This window comes from Callospermophilus lateralis, chromosome 3 (assembly GCF_048772815.1).
Source record: "Callospermophilus lateralis isolate mCalLat2 chromosome 3, mCalLat2.hap1, whole genome shotgun sequence".
In the NCBI taxonomy this organism is placed as follows: Eukaryota; Metazoa; Chordata; class Mammalia; order Rodentia; family Sciuridae; genus Callospermophilus; species Callospermophilus lateralis.
Window position 1 is genome coordinate 66,316,397 of NC_135307.1, and position 12,837 is coordinate 66,329,233.

The 12,837-nt window shown below is 44.3% G+C and overlaps 1 protein-coding gene across 1 annotated transcript; it reads left to right on the forward strand.

Annotated features, from left to right (window-relative positions):
• Window positions 1–4,234: 4,234 nt before the first annotated feature.
• Window positions 4,235–7,508, forward strand: Gpx2 (glutathione peroxidase 2). The gene is made up of 2 exons (XM_076848325.1): window positions 4,235–4,600; window positions 6,851–7,508. Exons 1-2 carry the CDS (start codon window positions 4,379–4,381, stop codon window positions 7,199–7,201), a joined length of 573 nt encoding a protein of 190 aa, XP_076704440.1. The 5' UTR covers window positions 4,235–4,378; the 3' UTR covers window positions 7,202–7,508.
• Window positions 7,509–12,837: the final 5,329 nt, after the last annotated feature.

Here is a 12,837-nt window from a genome sequence, read left to right on the forward strand (position 1 = left end):
AAGCAAAGGTTTCATGGGAAGAAAGGAAGGAGGCCCTGGGTAGGAATGCTTGGGACTGTTCTCTTCAGCCTGAGTCAAAGTGCTCATCTTGGCCCCTTGCTCCTATGTAGGCTCAAGGGTGTGCCAATTGCACTGTGGGGAGGGAAAAGGACTTCCGTCTCCAGAGTTCTGTGTTCAGGAATTTTCTTTAACCCCCAAATAGTCCAAGAGTCCTTGTTCCCTTTCAAGAGGGAACAAGTCAATTGCCAGCCCTGCTTGGGTTCCTCCTGACCTTTCTGGAGTGGGAGAAGCCTAGGTGAGAGGATCATTCCTAGTCTGTACTACATGCTAGGATTGGAGCCAAAGCAAAGAACTGGGCACCGAGCCCCAAGAACCCAAAACCAGGGCACATACCTGTGGAAGAGAAGAGCTCTATTTCTTACTCTTCGAAGAAGGAGGTGGAAATAAAATCATTGGGCACTTTCTCTAGGCTTACCAAACCAGGAAAAATGGCTAGCAGGAGAGGGTGGCTCAGGATTTCGGAATGGGGGACAGGTGAGCACGGTGGAAGGAAGAGGGGAACAAATCACTGGCTAGTAAGTTCAGAGAGCTGGTTCTTTAGGATGAAGCCATGAGTGGCTGGGCGCTTCCTCAAGGACCAACTTATGCAGCAGCACCCTGGGCATGGGAGTGGTAATGCCAATCCTGCCTATCCTCAGGAAGAATGAGAGAAAGGAGAAGTTATATTAGGCACTGGCTCCAACCTGTGAGCCAGTGTTGTCACTTCCTCTGCAGGTCAGGCAGAGTTCCAGCGTCTCTCTCCTAACCCCCTCAGGAAAGAGGGATTCTGTTTTTACTGTATCCTAAGGGTTTGAGAAGGGAGAACATGGGCCCAGGAGTCAATGGACTGATGAGCTCTCTCCACAAGGGTCATGGCTGGGAGCAGAGGAGGGCTGGGATTTTAGGATGCAGCTGCGCTTCCCCAGGTACCAGAGTCGGCCCCTTGCCCCCAAACTTTAGTGCAGGAGGTGGTCTGGGCTGCCATTAGACCAGGAATGTTGAGCAGACTTTCCCAGCCTGTCTTTTGGTCAGTACCTCTGCCACTTTGTCCTGAGACAGCTCAGCCCCTGGCACCACCTGCTCCTGAGCCCCACCATCTCCCTGTGATGGGTGAACTTTGTGTACTGTGTCTTGGGTCCATTATATGAATTGTGAGCAGGGTTCATCTATTTTAAACACAGATGTTTACAAAATAAAGAATATTTCAGACCACAGGTATGGTTGGCTGTTTGAGTTCCTGGGAGGAGGTTTCACTGGGACCCTGGTGGTAACCTGGGAGGGGGAGGCCTCTGGTAGAAGAGGCCTCAGAATTCTAAAGCAACAGCAGGAAAATGATGGTGAAATGGAGAACTTTGTCCTTTTTTTTTTTTTTTTTTTTTTGTGCCTTCGCTAGTGCTACCTGTAGGGGAACTCAAAGCAAAGGCCCCCTGCCCTGAAAGAAATAAGGTGAAGCACAGTCATTGAGAGGACTGAACCTCCGTGTCTGAGGGAACAGGAAGCTCAACATCCCAGTCAAGTCTAAACAGGTCTTTGAGGCCAGTATAGTTCTCATCTGTTCAGTGGATTAGGAACAGGTCTTCCCAAAGGCATGAGAAGGGATTGAGTAATCTTTCAGATTTGTAATTGGATATCTTAGGGGAGAGAGGCAGACGTGGAACCTCAGGACTCTAGGTAGTTAAGGAGGCTGACGTTGCTCAGTGGTAGAGCACTTGCCTAGCATATATGAAGCCCTGGGTTCAATCCTCAGTATTGCCAAAAAAATAATAATGATAAACACTTTGGGATATGGATTTGGTTAAGGAGCTAGAGAATGTATGGGGGTAAGGATAGAAAGATGAAGAAAGAAAGGAGTGAGGGCAGGACAATCAGTAGTCTTAAGATCTTAACCGTACTTTACAGTTTACAGAACACTGTGATACTTGGCTCTTCTGTTTCTAATAATCACTATATGAGAGAGGGAGTGTGGTTATCTTTATCCACACTCAACAGATAAGGAAACTGCTTGGAGAACTTCAAGGATTTGCTACAGGGCTCCAAGTAACTTGTGGAATTATGACTGGAAACCACTGTAGTAGCGGTGAAGGTTTGGCATTTCAATTTAGAAAGAAGAAATCTTATTTACAGTCAGAATTGAGAACCACTCACCTGAGCTTTTCTGTCCAGTGCTGCTTCCAGAATAACCAGTGTCCTGCAGAAAGCTGTGCCAATCACACATTTGAAGTACAGGCCCAAAGTCATGAGCTTCTGAGAGGTGGGGCTGCTATGAGGCAGAGCTGGGGACGGAGGTATTTTAGGAACGTCTCACCAGTCTTCATCAATTATGAGAATTAAGAAAACTAGGAGACTCCTAAGGATCCTAGGTTGAGCTGGAGGAAAGGGAGGGCGTCCCCAACGCCATACTCTGAGCTCCTATGGCCTGGCCCAAGAAGGCTTGCAAAGGGGCAGCCACTAAGAGGTGTCTCCAGAGCCCAGGTACTAGGGGAAGCTCTAGGCAGGAAGATAAATATGGCAAGTTAATGTCAAGGTTTCAGTCACTGTCAGAGCCAAGTCCCTCTGACTCAGTGGCTTGGTATGGACACTTTTGGGTGACATCCAGGAACTCTTTCCAGCCTTAGCAGAGGACACACTTTGTTCCTGCCACTCCTTCTGGTGGCAAAGGATTCCATTCCCACTTAGATCATGGAAGCTTGCTTTTAGTGAGCAGCCAGATGAGATGTAGGGTTCCCGTGCACTTAAACAGCCATGAACACGCCACAAAGCAGAAAAGCTAGGCGCTCCCTGGTGAGTAGTTCCTCCATCTCAACAAATCACTCTCAAGACCAGCTGCTCCCCAGTCTTGCTTACTCTTTGTTCTAAGAGGCAGTTCCCAATGGGTGTGTACCTGTGGAAACACTCTCCAGGAAAACATCTGCCTTCTTACTGAAATTTCACACTAAAATCCCAAAGCCAGGGAAAGCCAGTCTTACTGATAGAGAAACCAAGGCATTTTTTAAGAAGTGATTTGTTTGGTTGGTGGGTACATCAAATGAAGTTGCTTTAAGGTCTGTTTAGTTTCTGTGGGCTTTTTATTTGGGGGGGACTCCCCTGATAGCCCTTAGCAAGTCCCAAGATGCCAGGCTGTGTGACTGGTATTGACATCATGGACAGCCCACTTGGATCAAGAACGACAGTAGCCGTGCTTTGATGCACTCTTTTTTGGTGGGGATGGGTACCGGGGATTGAACTCGGAGGCACTCAATCACTGAGCTACATCCCCAGCCCTATTTTGTATTTTATTTAGAGACAGGGTCTCACTGAGTTGCTTAGCAACTCGTTTTTGCTTAGACGGGCTTTGAACTCGTGATCCTCCTGCCTCAGCCTCCTGAGCTACTGGGATTACAAGTATTCACCACCATGCCCAGCCTCGATGCACTCTTCTGTGGGGAGAGGGTCAGCACAGCGCGCACACACACACATACACACACTCTTACCTTCAAGGGGGGAAAAACAAACAACTCTTGGGGACTGAACCTTTTGGGAAAGAAGGGATGCAGTTTACCCACCTGTTCTGTGATTCATGCTCACCGTTATCCTAGCAACCACTCCATCCTCATGACTAGGGGTGGGGGCGAGGTGGAGGTTGAGGCTATAACACAGGAGATGGTGCAAGGCACGGACAAGGCAGGACAGGGACTACCACTCACTGAAAGTCTTCATCTCTTTTGCCTGGTGCAAGCTGAGGCACTGAAAGTCATTTTTTCTAGGAAATGACACAAACTCCTCCCAAGGGTACCTTGTATTTTTTGCTTCTGGAAGGTAATAGCCAAATAGAAATAGGTGAAGAGTAATATGTATATTTCAGGGGTCATCTGAGTCAGGTGGGCACACTCCCCAATTCTCTTCCTCATCTTTCAGATCTCAGCAGACTCACCTCTCTGCACAATTCAGACTGGCACTCCATAAATGCATTCAATAAATGTCTGTGCCAAGTGAAAATAACTTGCTGGGGAAAATACGAGTCAATCTTGTATGTCTCCCTCCCTTTTTTCCTCCCTATGCGACCTTTAGGTCTCTGGTTTCCTGCAAGTAGTGAATTATTTACATCTGCTCATAGCTATCAAATTGGTCCTTTCCAGGTTGCCAGCAGGGTGGGGCCGGGAGGCGACTGTAAGTAGGAGGAGCAACCACCTTGTTCAAACAACGCATACAGGTGAGTCCCTGCTTTTGCTAAGTCATCCTGAGAACGCAAAGGCCCATTGTGAGATCTTCTGTCCTTCCTAGCTCCTCCTTCCTCCCCACTCCCTTGAGAGACCCGTAAGTGGGTGCACAGCACTCTGCAAGACTCACTCTGCGCTTCACCATGGCCTACATCGCCAAGTCTTTCTATGACCTTAGTGCCATCAGCCTGGATGGCGAGAAGGTGGATTTCAACACCTTCCGAGGCAGGGCAGTGCTCATTGAGAACGTGGCCTCTCTCTGAGGCACTACTACCCGGGACTTCACCCAACTCAACGAGCTGCAATGTCGCTTTCCCAGGCGCCTGGTGGTTCTTGGTTTCCCTTGCAACCAATTTGGACATCAGGTGAGGTGTCCCTTGTGTTGTGCCCAAGGAACTGGGCTGATGAAGCTTGAGTAGGATAAGGGAAGGGGGTGAATGACTTTGTGTGTTTGAGTGTCAAGAATTGTGGGCATGTTCTTCAACCCAGGTCTTTGGGAGCATGTGAATACCCAGGGGCAGTAAACACGCTCTGAGACTAAACACTGGGGTGGGTGTTTATTATTTACTGTCTTCCCACTGTAGTCCATGAAGGCTGGTTCCAGGTCTATTTTTCTCTCCATTGTGTCCTCACTGCCTAGGGTACTGAAGGCACTCATTAAATATTTGTTGAATGAATGAATGGAGGAACCAGAAGGTCAAGAATCAAACTAGAATTGGACTCACTCAAGTTCTCCTCTTTAATGGCTCTGTGTCCTTGGAAGAGACACTTGATTTTTGTTTTAGTTTCCTCGTGTATAAATTGGAGATAATACCACTTAGCTCACAGGATTATTGTAAGATTCATGGGGTGAGATATAAAAAGGTAACTAGAAAAATATAAAGCATTATGCAAATGTAAGCAATTTATTACTTGGATTGAAGATTGTTTAAATCAGTCAGTGGAAAGTGAATATGACGAAAGGGAAAGATTTGTAACTTGCATGTGTGTCCCCTCTGGGCACCACACACACCTGTCTCTGAATAACAGGTCGAGTTGTTATGAATCTTCAGCCTGCACACCTTAAGTTATCTCTTAGTGATTCTTCTATTTCTACTTGTGATTTTAATTGTATAAGCAGGCAGAATGTCCCCAAGCAAACACTTTAATTATAATCCCCTAAGTTTAATTCGCAATGGCATAAAAAGGCCATATAGAATTAACCAAGATGTAAGCAGGAAGGCTGAAGGATCACTGACTGACAAACCAGAGTCCAACCATTACTGCTCTCACTGTTCCTTCCCTCCCAGTTCATGTTCCAGCCTTTACCAAGCAGGAGAGACAGAATGGGTAAAACCTCCTGCCCTAGAGGTACCCCAGGCTTACCCTGTTACTTCCGCCTAGCTAGTCACCAGAGGGACCACAACCTAGAAGCCAGCCAGCCATTTGCATTAAGAGATTAGAAATCTAATAGAGTCAGCAGGCTCATGAATGTTATGATGGCTGGGAACTGACAGCACTCGCAGGTTCTGGTAGATCAGAGGTGGGGACTCTTTCCCAGAGGGAGACATCTGACTCTCAGACTGGGGAGGAAGGGGTGGAAAATAAGGGATCTCACCAGCCTTTTTGAGTTGTCCGGGTGAGAAGTGCTGAGTGGGAACAGGACTGGGGTGGCAGTGGGAAGGGAAAGATAGGTAACAGTTTCTGAGCTAAAGCCTTCGTAGCCGAGAACAGTGAGTAGAGAGGAGGAGCTTTGGACAGCAGCCTACAAGTGAAAAAGTAATTACATATTCACAATCTTTAACTCTCAAGCATTGTTTTCTTTACTGCCCACCCTCCACACACCTATCCTAGAACCCTCAACCCTCTATCCTATTTGAGTCATTCCTGATGGTCACTAAGTAGTTCCATTTAGACTACATTCATTGTGGTCTCTAACTTGCTTTGCCTTTATGACATCTGAAAACTACATTTTCTTGGTTGGGGGTCTTTCTTCCCCAAAGTGTTGTCCTATTTGCACTTCAGTTCTAGGACAAGGCAGGAGGAAAGCTAGACGCTCTAAGTCCCAGTCCTCTGGGCCTCACTTTCACTCTGCTTTGAGGAGCTGAGCAGGGCAGAGGCAAAGGCTGTACTCAATGTGTAATCAGAAGCAAGGGAGGCATAACCAGGGCAGAAGAAAGGGAGAGTGGGGGTAGGGAATGTGGAGCATGTGTGTACATGTGTAGTCAGGGAGGCAGGGAGGTAAGTAGACCGACAGGTTCTGGGCAGTATGACCTGAGCCTCCCTTTCTTTTCTTTGTCTGCCTGGAACTCAAGGTCACTTAAAGCTTTAAAAAAACACTGCTCAGGATTATTGGAGTCAGAAGAAACGATTCAAACATACTAAATTTTTAAGTATAAGAACAGCCAAGCTAGGAACACCAGGAACTTTCAGAAATGGCCTAGCACACCATCAACAATAGCTAGGAGAGGGAAAAAACCGAGTCTAGAGAAGGGCCGAGCAAATGGAGGACACCCATCTAGGGAAAAAGGATCCTGGGAAGGGAGTGTAGGAGGGTGAAAGATTCGCATGCTGTGGAACCTTCATTTCCTGACCCTTTTCCACGCTCTGTCTTCTTCCTCCCCTTCCTCCCCCAGGAGAACTGTCAGAATGAGGAGATCCTGAACAGTCTCAAGTACGTCCGCCCGGGGGGTGGATACCAGCCCACCTTTACTCTTGTCCAAAAGTGTGAGGTGAATGGGCAGAACGAACATCCCGTCTTCGCCTACCTGAAGGACAAGCTGCCCTACCCGTATGATGACCCTTTTTCCCTCATGACCGATCCCAAGTTCATCATTTGGAGTCCAGTGCGCCGCTCAGATGTGTCCTGGAACTTTGAGAAGTTCCTCATAGGGCCGGAGGGGGAACCCTTCCGACGCTACAGTCGCACCTTCCCCACCATCAACATCGAGCCGGACATCAAGCGCCTCCTCAAAGTTGCCATATAGACGGGAGCTGCTCCGCACACGATCTCCTGCTCTATCCAGTCCCTGAGTTTTCTTCCCCAGGATGCAGTGTCCCCTTGGGAGCCATTGTTGGACCGAAGCCTTCCCTACATGTCACCCCTTCATTGAAGAGCCCTGCCTCTCCCAACTGCCTCTTTCCTTTTCCTCTCTTAACCCTCTGGAGACCAACTTGGGGCTCTAAGACTGGGCAGGCTTTGGGCCTTCACAGAATGATGGCACCTTCCTAAATCCTTATGGGTGGTGTCTGAGAAGTGTGAAGGGCCCATGGCCAGCCTGCCGGATGAGTCCAATAAAGGGCTGATGTAGAAATGGCCAGGCTCTTTGTGTCTTCTTCCTAGACAGAGGGCAGAGGGTGGTACAAACTGCAGGTGGGACAGGGGCACTGGCAGCACACAAAGGTGTGGTGGAGGGAGGCTCCGATCAAGGGGATACCCTGATTACTGTCTGGACAGCAGGCTCTGGTCACGGTCTGCAGTGACAGAAAATGTGAACTGTGTTATTTTATGGCTCTTCAAAACTGGGGGTGGGGAAGAAGAAGTAGTGAAGAAGAGGAAAAGACAGTGGGCCCTTTGGCTGAGCATGCTGGGAGGTCGTTGGAAGATTATAATCAGGAAGACTTCATATCACTGTGAGTACTGAGACAACTAGATATTACCTGTACCTACACATTCCTGAAAGGCAGTTTGGTCAACGTTTACTGACAGCAAGAGTATAGAGGGTGCAGTTACTGGAAACAAAGAGCACTTTATCTTTTCCCCCGATTAACTTATTGGATGTTTTCGATCTTTAGCTAGAATGACCCTCCATCCCTTCAAAATTCATATTTACCATTACTCTTCTCAAATTCATATATTCACAAATTCAAACAAACAGAGGCATGAATGATTTTTCCTCCATGAGGGTGGGGACATGAGAGGGAAGTCCTCCCTGAGAAGAGACATTTTACAATCTGCCAAAACACGACTTGTGCCCTGTGTGCTGAGTGGCTTAGCAGGGAGGGTGTCCCAGAGTCCTTCTATAGTGCAGGCATATTCAGAAAGGATCAATACCACAAAGACCAGGTTCTATCATGTTCTGGAGAAGATACCTGCTAAGAGGCCACTGTCCCATCACTATGCCTAACAAACCTCATCCTGGAACCTTCTCATTTCAACTTTCCCTTCTTTGACCACTAGATGGAACATTTCACTTCTCTTCACTGAGGCTCTGAAGGGCCAGTTCTACAAACTAGACACACTGCTTGAGAATCCCAATGTTGAATGGGGAAGTATTTTTCCTTGAATCTGCACCCTATAACCATTTTTTCATGCACTGGTATTATCTGAGAAGCAAACAGTGGAATAGAGGTTAAGAATCCATACTGTCCAACCTTCAATGACAGCTGCATCAATGGTGCTATATTTCAAAAAGGTAACCTGAGCATTACAGTGGGAATCCCCTGGCATCCTTCTGCAGGGCCTTCTGCTAAATTAAGACTGACCTTAACTTGACTCTTCTAAAAACTTGAACCTTTCAGATTCTTTCTCTTAAAGCCAACTGCTGGGGAGAGGGGCAGGTAAGACACTGATTTTAGAGCCGTAACTGCAGATAAGTTGCTTCTCTGATAACAGTGGGAATTCATATTGGATGCCGGTATGATTTGTGCATCATCTTGATAGTGCTACAGCTTGTTACATCCCAAAACAGCCAGCTCTCCCAGATATTGTTGTTATGCCACAGGCATTTTAGGGCCTGATATGCCACTGTGGGGTGTTGGGTCGTTCCCATGAGGCTCTAGTTTAAAGAATCATTTAGGGATTCCAAAAGGAATGGGAAGCTGGGTGTCTGTAATTTTGCAGAGTATCAAAGGGGCCATAATGCTAGAAAGAAGGCTCCTCACGTGGGCAGGGGAAATGCTGTGCTTCAGACAAGACCTGATCAGTTTGGCTCCAGAGAAAATAGGAGAGGAGAATGGGAGGAGACTGATTTACTGATTTACTTTAGCTTTACTAAAGTTTTCCTTGTGTCGATAAAACCACACAAAAAGGGTTCCTTTCTTTTATTCCTCATCTCATTTGCCACCCTTTCATCCTCAGAAGCAGCAGCCTGGAAATGGTCATGAGGCAAAGCTTTAATGTAATCACCCACTTTCCTGGATAAACAAAATCTTTTAATCAAATTTCCCTGGGGGTGCTCAGAAGTAGAGAGAAGTCTCATTAGCAGGCTCTGCCAGAAGTGGGGAGGTAATGCTGCTCAATTTAGAGAAATGACAGAGAATTGCTTCTCTAAGGGCTCTTATAAAAAAAAAAAAATAGAGCTAGGAAGAAGTGATTTTAGGGGGCGAAGGTTTAGAGACTGAAATTGCTGGTTGTTTTCATGACTGTGTTCGCACAGTTATATCTTCTTAGTTTAAGAAATACTGAGCCAAACTCTAGAACTTTAGTATAATCATCATCACAACCATCATCCAAAATACCACTTATTGAATATTAATTATGTTCACACACTGTCCCATATATCAGATTATTTAATCCTCATACAGATCCCATGAGGAATTTTTATTTCTATTAAAAGAGAAAGTAGTTGGGCAAGAGACCTGCCAAAGACAAAAGATTAATAAAGAGCAGAGCCAAAAGTTAAAGCCAGATCAGTCTAACTCTAAAACATCTACTCTTAACTCCAACCGTGCTTCTTCTAGCTTAGATTTTCCTTCATAAAGGCCACTGAGAGCTGCCTGAACCCAACACTACACAACATCAAAATGTTTCCACTTACATTATATCATTTGATTTGATTAAAACTCTGTGAAGGAGGTTTAATTGTTTCCATTCTTCTACTTAAGAAAGTGAGGTTCAGACAGGATAACTGGTACAATATCTCCCCATTAACAAGTGGTAAAGCCTATTCTGGACTGAGTTCTCTTGATTTCCTTTCTAACCAACCATCTCATAATGGAGACTTATACTACAGCAAGAAACATACATTTTAGTATTGAGAACTTCAAATTCAGACAAGAAACTAACCTTGCTCACAAAATGAGAGAATGAAACTGAAAGGATTTCTGATATACTGAATTAAAGAAATGTGAACATACACCTCTTCATGATAAATTACAAGTAACAGAATATACCTGATTGTACCCAAGCTAGGTCATATATCAATTAGTCAGTACTGGAAGGTTCTGTCTACTGGGAGATACCAAGAACATTTGAGAAAGACAGAGCTAGCTAAGATAATACAACAAAAAATAGAAGCTGAGCTTTTAACTTCAACAATCTTACTAGCAAGAAGCCAGATCTGTACATGATAAAGCAAGTAGAAAAAGAATGAGGACCAGCCCAGGTTTCCAACCACATGCACAGGTGATTTCTTTTCCTTCTTAAATCTCAGGAAGGGGAGTAACGAAGACTAATGCTTTTGTCTGGTTTCTTTATTTGAACAGAAAAAAAAGGATTCAGTGCAACTGGATTCAAGAGGTCTTTATTCCATTTGACCACAAAAGGGTCTGAAAGATGATAAAGACAGTGTCACAAATACATCATCACGCTGATTGAATAATAATCAAATACATGGACAGGATCTTATGTTTTTAACTTTTGTAATGCATAGTTCAAAAGAGATATTCTGCTATAGACAAGGATACCAGTAAGGGCATTTAAGATCATACTCCTGAGCTTCGAATGACAAAGTTGGAAGCATTAGGAAATTCCAAGACAGGACAATTCTGGAATATAGAGGATATAATGGGCCTAGGACTGCTATTTAAAGTAATGAAGCATTTTCTCTGCTTTTTGGATTCATTTCACCGAACGATTTCCTCAGCAGGTCAGATATAGATTTGCAGCAAAATGGAAAACATTTTCCAGGAATAAAACAACTGATCCCTAAGGAGCAGCTGACTTAACTTTTCTGAGTAATAAATCTTTATCTGACATGCTGAGATTCCTTGGAGTACTGTCACTGATATTCTTAACCTCTTCCTAACCTTGACAGACCCTTGTACCTCATATTTACCAAACACCACTGCTGGAAAGCAGTCACTGTGGTAGCCGTATGTCCTTGAGCAAGTTACTTTACTTCTTTGTGTCTTAGTTTTTTTTCTGGCTCTAAAGTTGGAATAAGGATGGTACTTATTTTATGGTGGTGTTAATGAGGATTAAATAAGGGCTTTAAATGGTCCGTTGGCACAGAGGAAGTACTCAATAAACCTCAGCTATTATTATTACCATGCTGTTACATAATAAAGCTTTTCCCTGATATCAACAATGAATAATTGGCTAATTTTTTTCCTTATAAGCAAAACTTTAGCTTAGAATTTTCTAATCTCTTATATGTAAAGAGGAAACAGTATCTAAAGCTGGACCCCTGAAGTTCTGGTTTCAGAATGAGAAGAACTAACTGAAGCCACCACATTGTACTTTGTACTTTATGTGCTTTCCAAAGCATTTTACATTAATTCATTTGGATCTCCTAGCAATGCAAAATGAGTATATCACATTTTATTAACCCAATGTTATAGGAATGGGACAATGAAATCCCAAGCAATGCTATATTTAATGATTATATTGATACCAAATAGCAGAGAGACCTAAATGCTCGAGTTTATGACCCCCATAGTTGCTCTTTTAACTAGCAAAATAATACCTTCTAAGATCCCTTTGGAGTGACTGAAACCATGCTATTCAGAGTTTCCCTGTTTCAACCAAATGTCCTTTTTTTCTGGTGCAGGATACCCCTTAGGATGCCACACTACATTTAATTGTCATGTCTTGTTAGGCCCTTCTTGTCTGTGACTGTTTATCAGACTTTTGTTGTTTTTTAAGAACTTGACAGTTTCAAGGAGTACTGGTCAAGTACTTTGTATAATGTCCTTCAATTGGGATTTGTGTGATGTTTTTCTCATGATTTTAGACTGGGGTAATGGCTTTTTGGAAGGAATACCACAGAGGTAAAGCACCATTCTCATCCTATCACATCAATAGTACATGCTATCAGGGCTGAGGCTGTGGCTCAGTGGTAGAGCGCTTGCCTAGCATGTGTGAGGCACTGGGTTCAATCCTCAGCACCACATATAAATAAATGAATAAAATAAAGGTCCATACATAAAAAATATTTAAAAAAAGAGTACATGCTATCAACATGGCTCATCACTGATGATGTTAACCTTGATAACTTGGCTGAGCTAATGTTTATCAGGTTTCTCCACTGTAAAGCTACTCCCCAGTTCCATATTTCTTGGAAGGAAGTCACAATGAACAGCCTATGCTTCAGGTGGGGAGTATCTACAGAAATTATTTGGAATTTTTCTGTACAGAAGATGTGTCTGTTCTCTCCCATTTCTTTATTCATTCCCTCTTTCAACCATTTATTTACCGGTAATGAAGGACTCAGTTATTTATTATGTAGTTTGGTTTATAATCCAATATAATTTTATTTTGCTGCTCAAATTGTTCCAGCTTTGGTCACTGGAAGCTTCTTCATTTGACTCCTTTGTCTGATATAGCCCTAATAATTTTGACATTTTTAAAATTAGCACTTAATTTTTTTTGTGACACAAGATGCTCCAGGCTCATTTCCAGATACTTACTTCCTGCTCTAGTCCACCAGACATTTTTCCAAGAAGTCCTGGTTCCTTTTAG